Genomic DNA, 20,942 nt, shown 5'->3' on the forward strand with positions numbered 1-20,942 from the left:
ATTATTGGACTAAACCTGACACAGTTGTTGTTATAGTAAAATTTTACCAAAAACCACTATTGAACTAAATCACTGTTGAACTCCATTTTTGGAACACAAATTGTATATTCTTTAATCTCTCATGCACTATCTTAGGGGATAGATAAGAATTACGTTATTCCACTTAGTTTTACAACTCAATAAAATGTTTAACTTAATTATTTCTTTTATTTTAAAACCAATAATCCTAAGCTGATCTTAAAACTTTTATTTTCGAAGTAAACATGTTTGTTACCAAAAACTTAAGGGTTATACCATATAAAACAATATTGTTTCAGCATAATATTTAATTTTATTCGTATATCCAAATGACAACATTAAAATGGAGACTTTGAATTCGATCAACAATAACATTCATATGAACCTAAAATGCTACTAAAACAATGACTCAAACGACATAGTTAAATGAATGTTGGCAATACATCAGTTACAGAATTATGTTAGAATGTTGCTAGTTAAGAGTTATATGTATTCTTAAACCTAATATAAGAAATAGATTTCGATATGTGCCAATAACAAACATTTGAAAATAATCAAAATATTAACACAAAATATATTTCACCCATAATTCAATCTAGGACAAATATGATTACAAACATACACATTAAATAAAATATTCATAGGTATAGTCCGCGTAAAACTGCTAGTCCGCTATGAATATAGAAATGAATCACGTCGCCATAGCAAATTGTATGACTACACCTATTCGCAACAACTTCAGAGCGGACTAGCAGTTTGGCGCGGACTATACATCAGTTATTGGTCATTATGTGTTTTTAAAGATATTAGTTCCGATTATTTTATTACATGACATTACTATTTTAGTAGCATTTCAGCCTGTGCCCTGATCGACGGGAAAGTAATTATATACTGATTCAGCAACAAAGCTCAGCAGTGCGATAACAACAAATGCAAAATTCAACAAAACAACTTTACTTAATTCAAAAATTCGACCCATTTTGAATATTCTCCTAAAACGACCAAATATTACTTGGGAGAATGCAGAAGCCCTATTCGTCTGTTCATATTTAAGGGTATATTTTAATTTATTACAGTATAGTTCCATTTGTCATCGAGTAAACCACTTTCTGGATAATATTTTCTTACTCTCCCATCGATCAGAGCCACAAATTTAATAATACTTAAATAACTATAATGAACTTATTTTAAGACATTACTCTCTACTACTTAAATCCATTCTCAATAGGCACACCGTTACGTCACGCAGTATTATATAACAATAGTAATACTTATACATTCTCCATATGAGCATTTAAATATTAACTACTGATTCGTTTTATTTAATGTTCCCTTTAAATGCGCGAATAATATTCAGATAAAATAGAATGAAAAGTAATATAAATAAGGTTACGGCCACATTGCGTTTTTCAATTGGCGTTTTTTATCCAAAAACAGTGTAAAAGACACTGAGTGATTTATATAATACTAAATGAAAATTTATAATTTACAATAAAAATAATGATAGTTTTAAAATAAGACATGATATTAATGAAAGTAAAAGCAACGTAAGTATCCGTTAAAGCAGTTGCAAAATCGCAAATGTGACCGTGGCTAACAATTCTTATATGTCTCACTTCTAGGGAAGGCCTGAAACATATTCCACCGCACTGCTTCAATGCAGATTGGCAAAGGAAACCACGGCTAGGCCAGCGTACGATTTCAAACCGTCCATAACGCTTCTGACAATGTTTTACAACTGTTATTAAATAATAATCATCCTGACAATCCCTTAGCGTACCCTCCCACGTGTGTTACGTTTGATGGTCTGAGATTTTGTAGATCAGTCGCTATGCTTGCGATCTATACAATTAATCTGACCATACATCTTATATAAACAAAGATTATGTCATAATGTAGAATGACAAACACCTCATCTATATCACCTAACCTCTTAATAAAAATACAACTTGAATTACTTTATAGTATGAATAAAACGAATATCCACCATAATTCTTACGCGATCCTAAAGGAAATCTCCTATTCATTTAGGAGTAAGTAAGATCCAAGTAAGTAGTTCAAAACATTCCTTAAACATTAATTACTTTATAATAACTTATAAATAAAATTATTAGAATTTTTGTAATAAATATAGCGAACTGCGTAAGTTACAATGAGAAAATATAGTTTACACAATAAAGGTTTTCAGTTTTTTTTACAACCAATATAATTACCAAACGTAGTGCCTGCGGTATCAGAATGCCTCGTGGTTTATTTGCAGCGACACCATACTACTATACACAAATTTCTTGTATCTTTGATTACAGATATCTAAAAGCAACAGTGGGTACTTAAAAAGGGCATTCGTTTGATGTGAAATGGTCCACTGCGTTTCATTTCCGCCTTCAATCAACTCCAAAGAGAAAAGAAGTACCACCGAACAGGTTACTCTAAGTAGGTATACAGAGAAAATGTGAACATATATCTACTTATAGTTCAACTAGGTAGAATTATATAGCTGAGCTGCGAAACCTTTTACTGTGTAAACCTTGCATAATTCTAAAGAAGTATCAACAACTTACATCATAAGATTGGATTAGATATAAATAGAGTTAAGTGAACGTGGCAATAAGGTTACGTTTGTCTGTTGGTCTGTTTGTTTTAAAGTGGCTCTAATTTTCACTATAATATCAATATAGCAACTATTATAAATACTAGAAATAAATGTAACAATAAATAGATATTGTTTAATGAATTGTAAATTGTAATGTCACGAACTTGTATAGAAGTACTTGGTAAATTGCAGAAGCATATGTTGATATAAGGACTTATCGTCGTTCTAATAGAACGCGATTATACGATAGACGTGCGACTAATTCATATTCGGAATTTAAAAATCTAACATATGATACCAATTCAAAACGAACATCGATTTTTTATGTTATTAAACGTACTTAATAACGGATTTATATTAAACGCGTTACAAACGCGTTATTAAATTACAATAATATACGCCATAGTCCGCAGCCAAGGGTAGATTAGAATACTTAGAGATCTACTCACCTTTAAGAAATTTACAGAGAATTTTTCAGTTTGTAGGTTTCCTTACAATACTATCTTCACTGTTATATAACATCGTTACTTATATAAAAGTGAAAAACGTGTTTGTAACCATAGTATTCGACTGTAAAATAAAAATTCTAAATTCATATCACTTGGCTATTTCAGTGTCGCACAGTCGTATAATCACGTTCCATTATGACGCAGCTTTATTAGGGGAAGCAATAATTTAATTCTAAGTACGTTTATGTGTCGGCGGGCGGCGCGGGCGCCTTCTCCGGCGGCTGCAGCGTCACTGTCGCCGTGGGCTCCGTTGTGGAATCCTAGGGGATTACAGATCTTTATAGTCCGCGCCAAACTGCTAGTCCGCTTTAAAGTTGTTGCGAGGAGGTGTAGTCATATAATTTTCTATGGCGACGCAATTCATTTCTATATTAAAAGCGGACTAGCAGTTTTACGTGGACTATACCACTCTTCATAGACATTATAATATAACGTGTCACCTTTTAGAGACCCGTGCTGAAGAGTGGGACCATAATGGGCTCACAGTTAAATAACATGTAGGATATATAAGATCTTAATGCTCTGTCTAACCCCTTAGGGGTTTAATCTTCAAAATTATTTCTTAGAAAATAAATAAAATTTATCGATGGGCACTGCAATCGCAATTGATGCTATCGGGCTTGACAATTTGACAGATTAACTGAGTATTGACAACCGATGCTAAACCACGCCTACTCAAATCTGATGCACGTTGGAGTGGTAAATAAAAGGAACCCTGTATCCAATAAAGGACCTCAAAGTTTAAAGGCCGTGGTAAGAGAGATAATGAGGCATACCTGCACATCAGTGGTGGTGGTTTGCTGATGTTGCCGCCGCCGCTCGACGTGCCCGAAGCAGTGCTCGCACTCGTCCTCGCTGTCCGACGTGTCAGACTCGTCGAAACGGCGCGGCTTCTCGTATATACAACAACCTGGAGAAACAAACCTATATAAGTGATTTTTATTTAGTCTTAAAATTCTTTCGTGAAAGTTAACTGTTTTTGAAGATCGTGAAAAACTCGTAGGTATTTATATTTTTCTTCATCGTAAAACTAGTCATAAATGATAGTTCATTTCAAATATATTCATAACGACGAATAAAGGTATCCGTGGAACGACCACAGAGCCTTCTATCTTCCGCTAACAAGCCGAAGTTTATACCATTATATTTATATTATTATATATTTGTAACCTCAACAGTTTTGTGATCTCTACTCTATAAGTCACAAACTAGTCTAGCGAAACGTAATAATAATCTAATCCTATCTGGGGTTGATTACAGATGTCCATGGGTGGCAGTAGCCACTTACCATCAGGTGGGCTGCATGCTCGTCTGCTACTCCTAAATTATATTAAAAAAAAGACATAAATAACTGCAGTAGTGTTATGTCTTACATTTAGATTTCTTCTTGTTCATGTTCTCGTTGTCGACGGTGTCCTCCGTCCAGACGACCTTCTTGCGCGGCTGCGCGCGCGTCGGCCTCAGCGTTATCACTGCGACGCGCTCCACAGACTCCTGGATAAACAATCATTGATATTACTTATAGATCCTGTGGAGACTTCCCGCTACTCGTCAATAGATGACGTCACAAGTATTCTGAATCACGCTAACGAAATATTCTAAACATCTTGTATATTTACAAGTTCCGAACTGTGACAGTCGGAGCAGAGCCGCTCCCCTGGCGTGATAACCTAGCCCAGCGGTAGATCTCCCTTTGCTTAAATCCTAACGATCACTCGTCGCCAGAGATCATTACACCACTATCTGGCAAGACTATATCAAAATTATGTATTTTGTACAGTTTGTGTATTCGTCTTTTTGTGTTTCGATAGAGGAGTACGGGGCTATAAGTGTAGAAGCAATTATAATATACATCTCCTATTCTTTCTTTATTTTACATTAAATCTAGAGGATTTTGTCTCTATAAAAATATATCTATATTTTCAAACTTTTAGCCCCTTGAGGGATAATAAGTTCACATATCTGCTAAGTGAGGAACGCCTATGAAAATTTTCATATTTTACTTACACTTAAGTGGCTTTTAAGTTGTCGAGTTGTTGAAATAAACATAAATTGAATATATTTATTTACTGAATTTAATTTTATAGCTCGATAGTCACAAGGAAACTATTTTCTTACATGCTCGACTGACCCTTTTTCAATTACGAATGAATAAAATATATTTAATATTTAGGTTACTTTACTTAAAGCAAAATGATATTTATTCTGATATGACGAATAAGAAACCATGTATCAACAAACGATTCACAAATAAATATACATAAGTTATTTAAATATGATAAAAATCGACGTCTTGAGATGGAAAATATTTTGCTGGTTATCTAATGTTAATGTTTGACGTTGACAAGGAATAAACAAATTCAAGAAATGATAAAAAATTTATTTATAAGATTCACGCTTATATTGCGATCAGAATGATTGTGCAATCTTTTATTTGTATACATAACTTTTTAGATAAAACTTATCTTTGCAAAGTAATAGTTCATAAATTCATAAGATAACTTCTTCAAAGGCGCTATAGATCACCGCACAACTTTGGTGTCGTATAACCCATTGATTTTGGTCTCATGGTAGCCAAGAAAGTGTGATAAGACATCTCGGGTATGTTGTCCTAACGTAGGCGGGGCTGTTCGCGCCTCATTGCCTCCTTCACTGTACAAAGTCGGTGGCTTCACAATCTTCACAGAACCAGCCATAGGATGCTTCAGCTCCTGAACCATTCCTACTTCTCTAACATGCGCATCCTCAAAAACATCTTTCATAGTATTGACGGGGCCATTTGGAAATGAAGCATTTTTGAAGAGTGTAAACCACTCGTTTTTCGTTTTTGTCGCGATGACGTCACTTATAATCTTGATGATTGCGTCTCGATTCTTCACCCGGGCTGAGTTATCAATAAATCGTTCATCATTTATCAATTCCTCTTTATTAATGTATCTGCACAAGTCTGCGAATTGTGGGTTTGAGCCTGTTCCGATTACGATGTAGCCATCTTTCGCTTTGAAAGCTTGGTAAGGTACTAAGTTCGCGTGAGCTGTGCCCCAGCGCCGGCCTTCGATCCCACAATTGAGATATATATTCGCAATATTTATCATACTGGATATTTGCGTAGAGAGAAGATTACAATCGATTTTCTGTCCTTTCCCGGTGTTCTTGCGATAGTATAATGCTGTCATGATGGCGCCGAACGCGTGTAACCCTGTGGTGACGTCAGTGATGGCCACTGCTGGCTTCACTGGCCCACTGTCCCTCTCCCCAGTGTTATTCAAAAGACCTCCCATTGCAGCTGCTATTACATCATATCTGAAAAAACCACCTATCAATTTAGACAAAAATAATTTATACTACAACATCAATCTTTATATCTAAATATCAAAATCAACATAAACTACATAAACAGGAAGGTGGTAGAACCCTTTGTGGTTCGACTCCGGCGGCACCACCACCACACCTATTTCTACCTAATAACAGCAGTGTTAAGCGCTGCTGTGTTCCGGTTTGAAGGGTGCGGTAAGGGAGACAGACTTTTCCGAGGCGTTCCAGCTTAGTCCTCAGGGGTAGCGGCGCATCTGTGGCTGGCCTCAGGTAGGTATATCTAATCCTACCTGGGATTGATTACAGATGTCCATGGGCGGCAGTAGCCACTTACCATCAGGTGGACTGCATGCTCGTCTGCTACTCTTATACTATAAAAAAAAAAAAAAAAAGACTATAATGTCCAAGATTAAGCTATCTATATCTGTATGAGACAATTATTTAAACATACTAGAACATTTATGTGGTATGAGGATGCTGACAGGAATTTTAAAACACAGTTGAATATTGTTATTAATCATACCATGCTCTTAGAATAGAAATATAACTTAATTTTATAGATGAAATGTATCTGCTGGTGATGTAATTCAAAACCTCACAGTGCATTATGACGAATTCTTACCTAAGCTTTCTTATAATTATTTTAACTTAATTCTGTCTTACCCAGGTTTCTTAGAATAGGGACCCACAGGCCCAAACCCTGTGATGGCACAGTAAACCAACTTCGGGTTGATTTTACTCAACTTCTCATAACCAACATCCAGTTTATCTAGTTTCCCTGGGAGAAAGTTTTCTACAACCACATCACACTTTCTCGCTAGATCATAAATTATGGATTTGCCTGAAAAATTGTAATATAATAATACATGACAGCATTTGATAACTGAACTAAAGATGTTATATTATTAAAATAATTTTCTGTAAATGAATCTCCCATTAAAGTGTAGTTTAAATTGTATTCAACCTATGAGTCATTGACATAAGTATGTGGATGGCATTATTTATTGCAACCCATTACAATGAAGTCTTGTTTTGTTAATTGATAAAGCAATTTTTGTATCCAAGCCAACTATTAAATAAACGTACTGTATATTATATTTAATAACAATTGTAAATAAGTGCTTATCAGATTTTTTAATATACAATGTATTTTTAAAGATCAATAAATTAATAATAAACCATACAGCTCTTACCTTCTTGACTTTTCATGTCGACACATATACTCTTTTTATTTCTGTTTATTGACAAAAAGTAGTACGAGTCCTGGGTGCCCTCAACAAAGGGAGGACCCCACTTCCTGGCGTCATCGCCCTCATGACTCTCTACCTTTATTATATTGGCGCCAAGATCCCCAAGGGTCATAGTACAGAAAGGCCCAGCAACCACCCTGGTCAGATCTAACACATTTATGTCACCCAGCAATCCATTGCTAGAGAAATTGACCTTAAAAATGCGAGAAGAGCTCGCAACTTTTAAGAATGTCTTGTAAACCCACATAGTCACCGTTCCTCTACCCTAATGTTTCTCGAATGAGCATCGGAGTGAACATAATGTAGTCTAAGTTCGATTCGCGCGTTTATCTCAAAGACCGTATACTATTAAGTATTAACACATCAAACACAGAAGATAACGATGTTTTATGTAAGATTATTTACCTCCTGCAGTTGCGGAGACACGGTAGTGACCGCGGTACTCGTCGTAGCCATATCTTCAGCTCGTTGGCGCTCTCCCATCAAAAAACACTTCACTTTCGATTATTTTCACATGATAAGCCTCGATAACCCAATACACGCACGGCTAGGCGTGACTAATTATTATAGTTTCCTACCACTACCAAGTGCGGTATAATAATTATCGCGTTAGTACGAAAACTATAAATTTCTTAGAAATCGGAATCTATCAACTGTCACCTGTCATAAATAAAAAAGTCAAAGTCAGTATGACTTTTGACTGACGGCTAATATAAATTTTTAATGTACGTCACGAAGTGGATGCAAAAGTAATGACTATCCAAACTACAATATTCCAATATAAGTATTTGGATAATATTAATGTATTTTTGTAGCAACCATATGTAACAAAATAGTTTTCTAGATACCTGCTAAGAATAACTGAGAATAATGATGCTTTTTTAATCGTCTACTTGTAATCGATTGTTATTTTGAGCTTTCTATTCGAGAATAGAATTTTATTATCATTCAAATGAATGTAAGAATATATAACATTAAAACAAAAACGAAATCTATTAACACATTATCGAATTTAATCGTACATATAATAATTTAAAAATATACTCACGCCTGAATGTTAACCTGACCTGATTATTGCTATAGTAATAATTAGGCGCCTACCTATATAAATAATAGCGCGGCAGAGCGTCATCTCTTCAAACAATTATCTGAAGCGTTCTTCACCCGCTCAGAAAATCATCCTAACCCATGAATTAAGGGTGCAGCGGACTACGCTGTCCCTCTTCCTATACGTCACAACTGCCGCCGGCCAAGAAATATCTTGACCGACGCTCCTAACAAACTCTCCACGGATCTGGAGAATCTTCTGGCCGCCCACAGGGGCGAATCACTTTTCATTGATAATCATCTTCTCGACGATTTTAGTCTTATTCATGATACGTTGACCTTCAGTGTCAACTACCCAGCGGTCACTCTCTATGGAGCGCCGCTAGCGCCTCTCGTTCCACAACGAGAGGTCGCTATCCGATGTCGGCTGTACGGTCCCCTAGGACGAAGCTTTTAAGGAGAATTTTTAATGGGATGGTCCTCCCTTCAGGAGGTCCTTTCACAAGACCCACACGACGTAAGCACCGGCCGTCGCGGCCTGTAAGTGCTTGGGTGCATTTTTACTCCTCCCTCTCCGCAGAGGGTTAGCCCAATTTTCCACCTATTCGTCTGGGCTTGTGCCCAAAAAAAAAGAGCGTCATCATTCCATTCTGATACGCATTTCGGGTTCCGGGTTCGATATCCGGCCAGTAAGGAGTCTAAATGATGGATTTCGATTTTTTTCAACTTTGTGTGTGTAAATGTTAAATTTCCAAGTTTCAGTTTATGAAGACATTAATTTTATTCGTTTAATATGAGCAAATATAAAATGTCTATTCAGTCCCATTTAATATACGATCGTACGGAAACGGATTAAAGCTTTATAATTTTTATTTGCGAGATTGGCCTCCGGAAAAGTCGTAAAACAAGATTAAGAGTAACACATATCTTGGATATAAAATGTATTCGGCCAAGTCTGAATCGGACTATCCTATCGTACTAGTGTTCCGTATCACAGCGCTACAAAAAAGTATTTTTTTATGTACTTACCTAATAAAAGGTCGGATTCCGTACCAATAAAAATGTCTGATGTGTTTCCGACTTACACGTAGCCGATTTTGATTAAAATATGTTTTTACGTTTTATTAAAAATCAAAGGTTATTCGATATAAAGATAAACGAATTTAACAGTGTTCTAGAAACCCTGAAAAACGAACATGTATTGAATTGATACTCCGTAACCATTAATTATGGTGGTTATTGGATCAATAAAAATAGGAATATAAAGGTTCGTTTGCTTCGAAATTCTTTGGCAAAAGTCGTAAGTGAGCTGTAATTGTTTATAAATATGATATTCACGTAACATTGAAGGCGTTAGTATTTTAAGAGGGCTGTTAAAACCGCGTTTGATCTGCGTTTTATGATAGTTACGCGATAAAATAGCTTACATTTGCCTTAATAACGTATACAGGCTAAAACAGACTCGCACTGTATGAAAATCTAGCGAAATAATCTTAAACCATAACTTTATGAACATAACAGTGAAAATTGTGTGTATGAATGTCATTAGCAGAACCACTTAGTCGACTGTCTCGTTTCCTTAATTAATATCATAGATTGCAATTAAATACAAAGTAGAGGAAGAAATATGTGTTATTTCGCGCAATACACTTTAAATAAATTTCATGTTTTGTTAAGTACTTTATAAAATCTTTTTTGGGTATTTTTTCAGCGTCTGATAGCTATTATTAGTACTTTTAGGCACTCCAAGATTATCCATTCATTAAGGGACATCCTATGTAATTTGTTCAGCCAAATCAGATAAATCTGCCAAAAAGTCATGCTGAACAATTATCCTAAACAGACAAGAGCACTTATCAGTTTGGTAAGATAAACGTATCTTACAACATACCGTAAAATAGCCAGATAATAGCAAATCGTAGCCAATACGTAACGCAAAGCATACCGTAGTAGATTCCAGATACCAAAATAGCTCGTTTTGTAAGCGGCTTTATTTCTAATTTTAAATACAATCAATATAAAGAATGTAGCTATCGATAGCTATCGATTACTCGAGTAACGCTGGGCTTTTATTCAACTACTCCGCTATTCGATTGCTGTAATACAAGAAGTCTAAAGCTGTAAAGCTTCAATACATTTTGGTTTATAAAACTGTCTACAGGTTACTAAAGATAACTACTTAAACATAAGCTTCTGGAGGAAAGGTCGGGTTATTTGAGATTTCTACACACTAAAACCCCCTCGGAGGCCTCATTACACATGTATAGAGAAACCTCGGAATGTCAAAACATACGAAACCTCCTTGGAGCTGTTATACCTACCATATGCAATACTACCAATTTCAAATTATGTTGCTCGCAATTTTTTATTTGGTAATGCAACCGAGGGAAATCCCTTAGTGTAATCCCAAAGTGCTAGTACTTACCTACTTCAATTCCATAAAACAGCATTTTTTTATAACGTAGGAGTAGCAAACGAGCACGCAGTCCACCTGTTGGTAAGTTGTTACTGCCGCCCATGTACATCTGTAACCAACCTAAGATAGGATTCCTACCTGAAGTCGGCCACAGATGCGCCGCTACTCCTGAGGACTAGGCTGGAACGCTTGGAAGAGTATGTCTCCCTTACCACACCCTTCAAACAGAACACAGCAGCGTTTAACACTGCTGTTATGGGACAGAAATAGGTGTGGCGGTAGTGCCGCCGGAGTCGAACCACAAAGGGCCCTACCACCTTCGATTCAGTTTACAGTTCAAGTACCTGCGTTTATTTTCAGCTAGATACTATACAATCTTATATGTTTAATTGACAAAATATGTGTTTTATTTTCGTGCAAAGTTTATTGCCGTCGCCTCAATCCACACGTGGGATGATCTTAAATCAAAATTAAAAAAGGTATTTTTGGCATTTATCAAGAAATGGCCGACAACTGTTTGAGTCCACCAATTTTCAGGGTCTTGGCACATACTCGACCGGAAAGTGTTATGGTATACCTACTAGTCTGGAAAGGAAATGGGGTTCTTTATGATCACAGATGCCAACATTCTTCTTATGTAGATAGCTTTTCAGCCTAACAACGGGTTTCTAAAATATTTTTCTAACGATACTTATAAAATATGTAAGCTTTGAGATGTAACTGTATTTAGAATAATTAAAGGACAGGAGACAATTAAAAATGGCACCATCTTTGAAAAGAACTAGACCGCATAAATGTACCTTAATGAGAAAGCGTAAACGTAGGTTAATATACGTAAAAAAATAGGTTAATATAAAAGTTAATAGGCAAGCGAATTAAAAAAATGTTAAGACTTTACTCAGATTTAAGTATGAAAGCCGAATCAGTCTATAACTGAATCCGAACTCCGAAGCCTCACTGAAATACCCGTAGTAATGTTTGGGGGTTCAAACCTCTCCGCAACCCTAATCATAAGACCGGGAGTACCATAGGCCTTAGTCAGAGCGAGGCTTTTGGGTGAGCATAGACGGTAGTGAAATTCCGGCTTCAAAGCCCGAAACTACATAATCTTATAAAAAAAAATCCTGTCAATGCCTTAGTAGGTTTCATTTAGTTTTAATTAGGTATTAGGCCATTGATTCTAGTAATATTTTAAGTTTTTTAATTTCCCTAATTTATAAATGGTAGACTATTAATCTGCGATCAATTTACAGATTAATATTGGTATATTAAGCAAAGAAACACAAAATTAATTTGTTTAAGTGAGATATTCTGATTTATAATGCTTTTAGCGTAATGAAATATTGGACATCGGAACCATCAGCGGCGGACGGTACCAATCGTGTGCGGTGTGCATTGTACTCGCTAAAAACTGTACGATGCTCCAGCGCAAATATAGCTCAGCTTATCATTCTCCAGAAATGAATCGTCGACAGGGCCGGATTCTAACTTGCTGTTAATTCCCTGGAGAAATCCTGGATCTACAAATTTAAACCGAAAAAAAGATCAAAAATAATTTCTCCAAAAATGGCAAATGTACAGTAGTTAGCATCTGAATCATCGAATTCGGAGAAAATTCTGCGTAAACAAAAAATATAGCGGGACAAACCCGTCACAGATTCCGGGTTGACATGCAATTAATCCTGACGCGTCGCCAAAACGAAAAATAGATTTTTGTTTGTTTCGTTATAATTATTTCAGCTTTGTTCCTCAAAGTTCCACTCAGTAGTGACTGAAACGCGTTAGAGGGAAGTTCAAGATGTTGAACTCGTCGGAAGGTACCAATTTGGTGGCAACCTACTGCATCCTCCTGCTTCTTCTGGTCTCCTTGTGGGCGTTGTATTCTGCCTTTTAAAAATCGTAAGTTATATATTATCCAATGTATTTTTAAACGTATTTTCTTGTATACTCACAATCATAATTCATTTATCAAGTACTTGTATATTTGCATCCATTTTAAATTAGAGGAAGCGGCTAATCAAATAATCTTAAATTATTTTTCACAATAGTAAATACGAATAATTCATAAGCTTGCAACGGAAGCCATTTGTCCGACGTTTCATAGAATTATTACTGCATCACTAAAGCGAGCATGACAATAATATTTTAATCCAGCTATCCACGCCGGCTTGGAAATGCTTGAAGAATTGTAATTTATTACAATGCGTGTAACTCGTCCGTTTCGGATTTAGAACAAATTTTTCTTGCAGTCAGTTTGTCATGTTGTTTTTTCACGAATACCGCTTTTTAAAAGTATTTTATTATTGAAGCTAAGAGGAGCAAGATGCAAGATTATAATATTATTTGTATTGAATCTGAAGCAAAAATACATTAATTATTGTTTGTATAATATTTAAAAAGCAGCACTCATAGTTTTGTGTCCTATGTCGAAAATAAAAGATTTACATAATTAAGAAACGTCAGGCGCGGTCCTAATTTGGATGGTAACTAAATTTTATGTGCGGTTTCGTGCTTCCGAAAGGCACGTTAAGGCATTGGTCCTGGTTGGTATCATCGGGCGGCAGTTGTAAAACCTTGTTTCGCGTTTATCAATAAATTGTATCTTTCTCCAGTAGCTCCAGGCGTCCCAAAGTTAATAGGAATGACATGCAATGGGAAGTAAGATGGTAATCCTATATCAAATAATAAAACAGACGATTGAGTTTATTCGTTCAGGCATACTTCCCTACGGTTCGATCAATATTGACACGATTTTTAATGAACATTTTAAGTACGAATGTTTAAACGTACGTAGATTAAATAAAAAATTACAGCTTGCAGACATTATATATAAATAAATGTTTGCTTTCCCTCATAGTCCCATACTAAGATTTCCTGTGGAGTGGGGACCGTAAACTTCATCCGGACAGTAAGGTTGGGTATACAAACCTGGTGACCCCACCAATAATGAAAAGGACTATTAATTAAAATGTATACTCGAAAGAGGCTGAAAGGAAATATTGTTGTATCGAGAGCAGTTATATCAATTCCAGACGTTTTCATCCTTAGAAAGCCAAAAACTATTTATTTAATCAAAGTAAAAAAAAAACTAAAACCAAACACCCCGTAAATGGTTAATTTTAAACAAGAGCAGTTTTCATGCAACATATTATTATCTCAAAACCATTCTGAACCTGCCTTTCAAGCCTTCAAAAAAAATCTTTAATTTCCTTTTTTGATTGGGAACAAAAAGTTTAAAAAATTGTGAAGGCATCCTTTAACGCCGAGTCTGGCCCTGTGTGTTGACGTGATCACCCAGGCGGTTTGAGGATCCTCGATCAGTTCTGCCTCCGCCACACCGCAGCCATGCCGATCAACGCGGAGACCGTCAACCTGGCCGCCACTTACATGATCCTCGTGATCCTACTCTTCTTCCTGTGGCTACTGTACTCGGCTGTCTTCTAGTGCGACCACTTCCCGAGTGTAAGTTAAGTGAGTGTTGTGATGTGAAGGGTTGTTTAGAATTGTTAGATTTGTTCCGAAAAAGACCGCAATTACGATTTGCTCTATAGGAGGCCGCGCGTCGTTATCTTTGTCATATATGGTTTACTTTTTAATTATTTTATTTTATGGTTCGTCGAAGTATTTCAACATCTTTCCAAGATTTCATAGGAATAAATAAACTTAACCCTATTTAGCGTTATTGACACATGTTACAATTTATAAAAACGTGAGTAGAGTTCGCGCAATTAATTTTGCACGCCGCATGTTATACTTCTAACTCTCTATAAATATATTTTACTGTAAGTATTATTAAATGATTCGCATTAACATTTTTTTTAAATTAGACATTTTTTTTAAACTCGTATAAAACATATTAATAAATCTCCGGGCACAGAAGTGCCCCCAAGAATTCGACAAATTCAAATTTTCACAAATAGGGATGATTTCACAAATATTTTATGTTTCCGGTGAAACATACAATAATTATTTCATGTACCTATTATTGACATCGTGATTCAAGAGTGGAGAAGACTTAATTATTTTTTAGAAAGTTATTTCAGCGTCTTCGTCAGGTTTTTTTAACTGATTATCATTTTCTATTATTAACACTTTGTCCACTCTAAGGCAAATTAATTCAACGAATTTATAATTTCCACTTCGCACATAGATGACCAAAATAGGTAATTTATGATTGAGCATCAAAGATTTAATTAGTTCATATTGTTTAATTGTTGTCCTGTCGATTCACTGGAGGAATCAATCGGCACGGGATTCCAGAACTATGACACCTGTCAACGGAGCGATGTATCTATTATTGTCCCCGCATTAAATGTGGATAATATTTGGCGTGAGATAGAGGCGTGGCTTGGCGTAGGCGATGGACCGGGCGGCGACAATTTGCGTATGCCCTCAGTTTTCTGGAGCCTCTTGTCCAGTGAACGCGTTGCGAACCTCATCAAGATGCCGAACCACGAGACCACTAACCTCATCGCCACCTACATGATCCTCGTGCTACTCCTCGCCAGCCTCTGGTTACTCTACTCCGGAATGTTCTGAGGTGCTCAAGGTGTTCCTATTCAGTGTGCTGCTTAACTAGTGGTCTTTTCAAGTGATATTAGTTATCATTTTTCGGTGTCACAAAGTATTATATGAAGTCTTCTTTAATTACTTACACATGGTACCTACCTACCTACATTTACTAACTTTTCTGATGAAACCAGTGCAGCATCTAATGCCAACAATAACAGTCCATTAAAAACTAATTTATATTTTATCTTACGACGGCTTATAGACAGGACAGTACATCATTTATAGATCCCGATACAGAAAGTAATATATTAACGTAGGCTGTAAACACCACTACCGTACACCATGACATAAACATTTTTTTCTAAAAACATCTATCTAACCAATGAATAAATAAATTCCAGTTGCAACTATAAATATAATCGAGCAGGAATAAAAGCCAATAAAATGTTTAGATTGAAATAACATCGTGAATCAGAAGATACAGTTTCAACAACAGTTTGAACATTCCATTTCGTTTTTAAAGTAACAAAATATACCGTATTTAATAAATAAAGTTCAGCTACCTCAATTAATAGATGCCATGCGGTTCTAAATAGAATAATTTTAAAACGTGTTCCAAAATTACTTTATAACAAGTGTCTAGAGTTTCATAGAGATAATAACATAGTTAATTAACGTAAACAAAATTTCAAATCTTCACAGATGCAACATTGTCTAAACTAGAGTAGCGGAAACATCTATAATCTTGCGCCGGCGCCTGCACTGCTCCGATCCGCCGCTCGAAATAACGATCCGCCATCTAAAATTACCAACATAATTGAACTGAAAACTCAACGACCATAAAATATGAAGCTGCGCCATGAAATAAGAATATCTCTAGTATTTTTTAAAGAAATTGTACATTTGCCAAGCGTCCAGGTTGCTGAGGATCAAAACGCATACACCGGCAGTAAACATGTCATGAAGTTGTAATGTTAACGGAAGGCAACAAAAATCAACATTTCCTGAACAGACTAAACACTTTTTGTTTGAAGGGAACCATTCTGAACTTGTAACGGTACTCACTCGATTTGTAGCGAAGCTTGTTTATCTTATTTTCAATGTCGTATGTTGAAATCGTTTCGTTCTATCGGCATTTTCCAGTGTCTTGATTGCCTTGTTCCCTATTTTTTCAGTTGCATCCAGTAAGTAAGATAGCGTCCGACAGGTTGACCTAAAAACTTAATATATACCTAGGGTTGCTTATCGAGGGAATACTGTAAAGATTTTATGTCAAAACTTTCATCCCGCTTCAAACTTTATCATCTTGGATTGATTGACAGTTGCCATATATTTCAGCTCGACTTACTACCAATTAGTTATAACTCTTGAAAGTCAGTTTTTCCTCCCTTGGGCAGTCTATTGCTTCTTTATAGTGGAACTTCTTTTAATCTAGCTGATTTCACAAAATGTAATAATGCCGTGATTCTTTGGAAAATATTAGTCACCACTTCGCCGGCTTAAAAGTATTTTCGTATGATCAAAGAATTCGTTTGAAAAATCATCTAGATATTTAGAAGTCTCACACGAAGGCGCATCAATTATTTGTGGTTAATTTTAAAATGAAAAATTCGTAGCACCTTTTGCCATAAATCATGCGGAGATGTCGGCGACTTCGACAGATTGTCGTGAATTTGTCTGAAATATATGACAAGTGGACATTTCCAGCCGCCTTTGTGCCGCTCTACCGCTGATATATGAGGTATAGAGTTTGTTATTGAAGTGCCGTCAGCAAACTGTATCCTACGTTAAATAAACAGCTCAACGAAAGTTATTTTCAATTAGCATATCGTTATGAGAAAATTGCACAATTGTAAGTCGAATCTTGGAAGAACTTAATTGATGAATACTTTGGTGTGATTTCTGTTTAATACAATTAATAGTGTTGCGCACTAAAACCTTCCCGGGTTCAGAAAACACAGGTTATCTTAAAAGTTTATTATTTACTTTTGTCATTCAATCCTTTGCTAAATTATCTCGAGACATATATTTTAAAAACTTTGAAAACAGTAAACATTCTTTTATTTATAGTTTCCTTTCAGACTGTCCAGTTTCCGTGCTATTTCTATGTTAAGAAACTACGCTGAAAATAGCAAAGACTACTTGGAAAATATTTGTGCGTTTCATGTCATCTAAATATACCCTGCACTTAAATCAGAGAACGCGATGTTTTTCAAGTGACCACTTCACAAAAGTTAATTATTTCGTCTAAGTGGCGGATGTATATCATTCGCGGATTTGTACGACATAATAAAATTATAAGTAATTACGTTTAACATAATCTGATGATGACTCAATGTAAAATCATTTCTTATGTAGGTTCTAAATTCACGTGAGAAATTTCTAATAAGAAATAGAATTTTAATTTAATTAATACGACGATATTATAATCCATTCTCCCATCAAAATAAATGCAAAACAGTTATCTTCATAGACTTTGATGATGAAAATTTTATGAAATGTCAATTGAATTTCAACATTAAAAAACGTCTAAAATTACCCATAATCACTTAAATAAAATATAGAGATTCTTATTACCAATCGATTTCATCCTGTAGTTCAGGTATGGGTGTGAGCACGCTTGTTCAATTTTCACTTTCACCTGTTTCTCTTTTAGGCGCATCAAAGTAATTCTGGGGTTAATTTCAGGTTGCCTTTTCTAATAATCTTGTACAAGTATTTCTTCCTTACTCACTTATTTTCTTTCTAACATTACATACAAATTTATACCGACAACCGGACAACATAAATAACAATGATCGTGCGTCGAGAGATTTATAGTATTGTGAATACATTCGTTCAATTAAAACGCTTTGCTTCAAACATTTTCTTTGTAATCCGAACCGACCACGTAAAAATGTTCGCATTAAATTTAGACGTATCTAACACATCGTATCAGTGAGATACATTCTAATATTTGCTTGAACGTCATATTCGAATGATGCTCGTCATTCAGATACGTAAATAGTTGGGACTAGTCCGAATCTCACACATAAATAACACGTTATAGCGACATTCTAAAAGTGATATTAATTTTTTCTGTTTATTTTGAGACGACGGTATCTGGGTGTACTCGAAAGATCTGTAACATTATTTCGCTCAGTTTTATGATCCAACATATTTCTGTTTTCTCGCATAACACACGTACTAAATTCATGTCTCCTTCTCAGATCTGTGATCCTGCGTATTACGTGTTTATTAGAATTTAATGTGCTCGTGATTTCTTTCCAAGTGAAATGTTGTATCGATTTTCACCTATAGCACAAAATCCATAATACAATGAGTGGGTGTGGGTGGTATATTATAAGAAACATTTTTTTCTATTACAAATATTTCTTAATTGGTACATATAAGAAGTGTTAATATTAATCTCATGTAATCAGTTGAAAGTCTCCATTAATCGGGTGAATAACATTAGTCAGTTTAAGATAGATGACCGTTTAGCGTTTCTCGAATATCTTGGCACAGCCAGAGACAACAGAGCATTGTTTATGTCACGTTGCGGCGACGAAAACAGTAAACAAATGTGCGCCTTTGGTGAGACTTTGGTTAATTTGTCAATGGCTTTCGTTAATTTATTATTGTAATCTATTCGCCAATTTTGTTTATGTTTACTTTTTTTAATTTGTTTTTTTTTTTTTTATCAAATAATAAGTGGTATATATCATACAACGCCGGGATAATTGCAATTGCCTTAAAAATATTACGAAATCTTTTTTTTATACACTTTTCTTGATGAAGCCGATGCTAGAGCTCTGTGACAGGATCTCTATAACCAGGCACATTTAGTAGTTTTAGCGTGTATGCAAACTTTTAAAGATCAAGAGGGCATGGTGGTTGTCTCCCACCCACCAACGTTAGTAGATAAATTCATTCCTTTACGGACAGTGAGATGAATAAACTTTGACGAAACAATTCTGTGTTTTTGCCAATAGATGACTAAGAAAACATACCCTCCCCTATTTTTGACCAACCTTTTCATCGTCTCTATCCGCTTGTCCATCATCAGTACCTTACAATCCATCAACAATATATAGACCGTATTATAATGTACTGTTTAACAACAACATGCAATCGTGCAATTGTCTTTTACTTTCAGAAATATCTATTTTCGCGTTGGCAAAATAATATTGCAGGTCACATTGTAAACGTATGTGGGAGGCCCACACATTACGTCCACCGTTAAAAATGAAAATATTTTCACATTATCAGAATGTTGTGTATAATGGGTATAGATGTGGTGTAGATACTCGTACGTACATTAGTATCACGTCTTCGAAAGTTCATGTTTCACGCTTAAAAATGTCAGACACTATAGATGCAATATTAAACTCATTTTTAAACAAAGTTTCGCTAGTGTCATCTATCTAAGATCCTTTAGACCTCTGGATCTCAATTCACATAGTTCGGCATATTGACAGACTAAATTTAACTAGCTTGAAGATGATGAATGACTAAATAAACGTTGCAGACTAAATTCAGTACGATAATCATTCATTATGTCAAATTAATCACCGCGCATTCACCGCCAATCGGGGCTTCTCGATAAATCTTTGTATTGTAAACCTCTTAAGGTCCCTGTCGTCCATACCGATGTAACCACCACAGAGGAGACAAAAGAAATGACCAATATCACGTACACTATATTACAGAATAGTGAACAAAACGAATACAAAAATCAAGACAGCTCTATTTTTACAACACATTTTTTTTATTCCAGATGCCGTCGGGATAAGTCAACACGAGAGACCAATGGAAGAGGTGGAGTTAAAACGCTATAAAAAACGTTAATTTTAAGAAACCGTAATACTAGTAGCTAAGTTAATATTAAGCTAAGCTATGCATTACCCAGTGATATCTCAAGAGAAAAGCATGACAGCTGCAATAACACTCAAGGAAACCGAAAAAATCTAAATGGAACCGTCGTGGAGAAACATTTAATATGTTTGTAACTGAAACCCGAGAACAAATCCAGTGCTGGGCATTCCAATTTAATTAAAAAACTAAAATAAAAATGTAAATTTAATACGAGAAAGACAACTAATGAACGGCATAGTAACTTCAATGAGAATGTGTACCTTACAACAGTGGTTAGTGCAAGTAATCTCAATATGTAATGTTATCGTTGTTAAGAACTAAGAGAGGTTTGTAATAAAGTTTTTTAAGAAGTCAAGTTCTTTATTTTACACGATACCATTCATAGTTCTGTTGTTAGGTATGAAATAACCATTGCATTTAGTCAT

At 35.4% G+C, this 20,942-nt stretch overlaps 1 protein-coding gene and 1 long non-coding RNA gene across 2 annotated transcripts; one reads left to right on the top strand and one right to left on the bottom strand.

The window, feature by feature from the left end:
• Window positions 1–308: 308 nt before the first annotated feature.
• LOC140748363 (succinyl-CoA:glutarate CoA-transferase) lies at window positions 309–8,084 on the bottom strand. Its single transcript, XM_073081212.1, is given in 6 exon segments — window positions 309–3,380; window positions 3,897–4,030; window positions 4,494–4,657; window positions 5,650–6,423; window positions 7,099–7,276; window positions 7,629–8,084. Coding segments are annotated over 6 exon segments (1,632 nt in total). The 5' UTR covers window positions 7,933–8,084; the 3' UTR covers window positions 309–3,302.
• Window positions 8,085–12,813: 4,729 nt separating this feature from the next.
• Window positions 12,814–20,867, top strand: LOC140748364 (uncharacterized). Its single transcript, XR_012102946.1, has 2 exons — window positions 12,814–13,047; window positions 20,420–20,867. It is a non-coding gene; the product is annotated as an uncharacterized LOC140748364 (long non-coding RNA).
• The last annotated feature ends 75 nt before the right edge of the window (window positions 20,868–20,942 follow it).

The sequence above is a fragment of the Epargyreus clarus genome, unplaced genomic scaffold (assembly GCF_041222505.1).
Source record: "Epargyreus clarus isolate Ecla_fem2 unplaced genomic scaffold, WU_Ecla_fem_2.2 ptg000015l, whole genome shotgun sequence".
NCBI classification, from domain to species: Eukaryota; Metazoa; Arthropoda; class Insecta; order Lepidoptera; family Hesperiidae; genus Epargyreus; species Epargyreus clarus.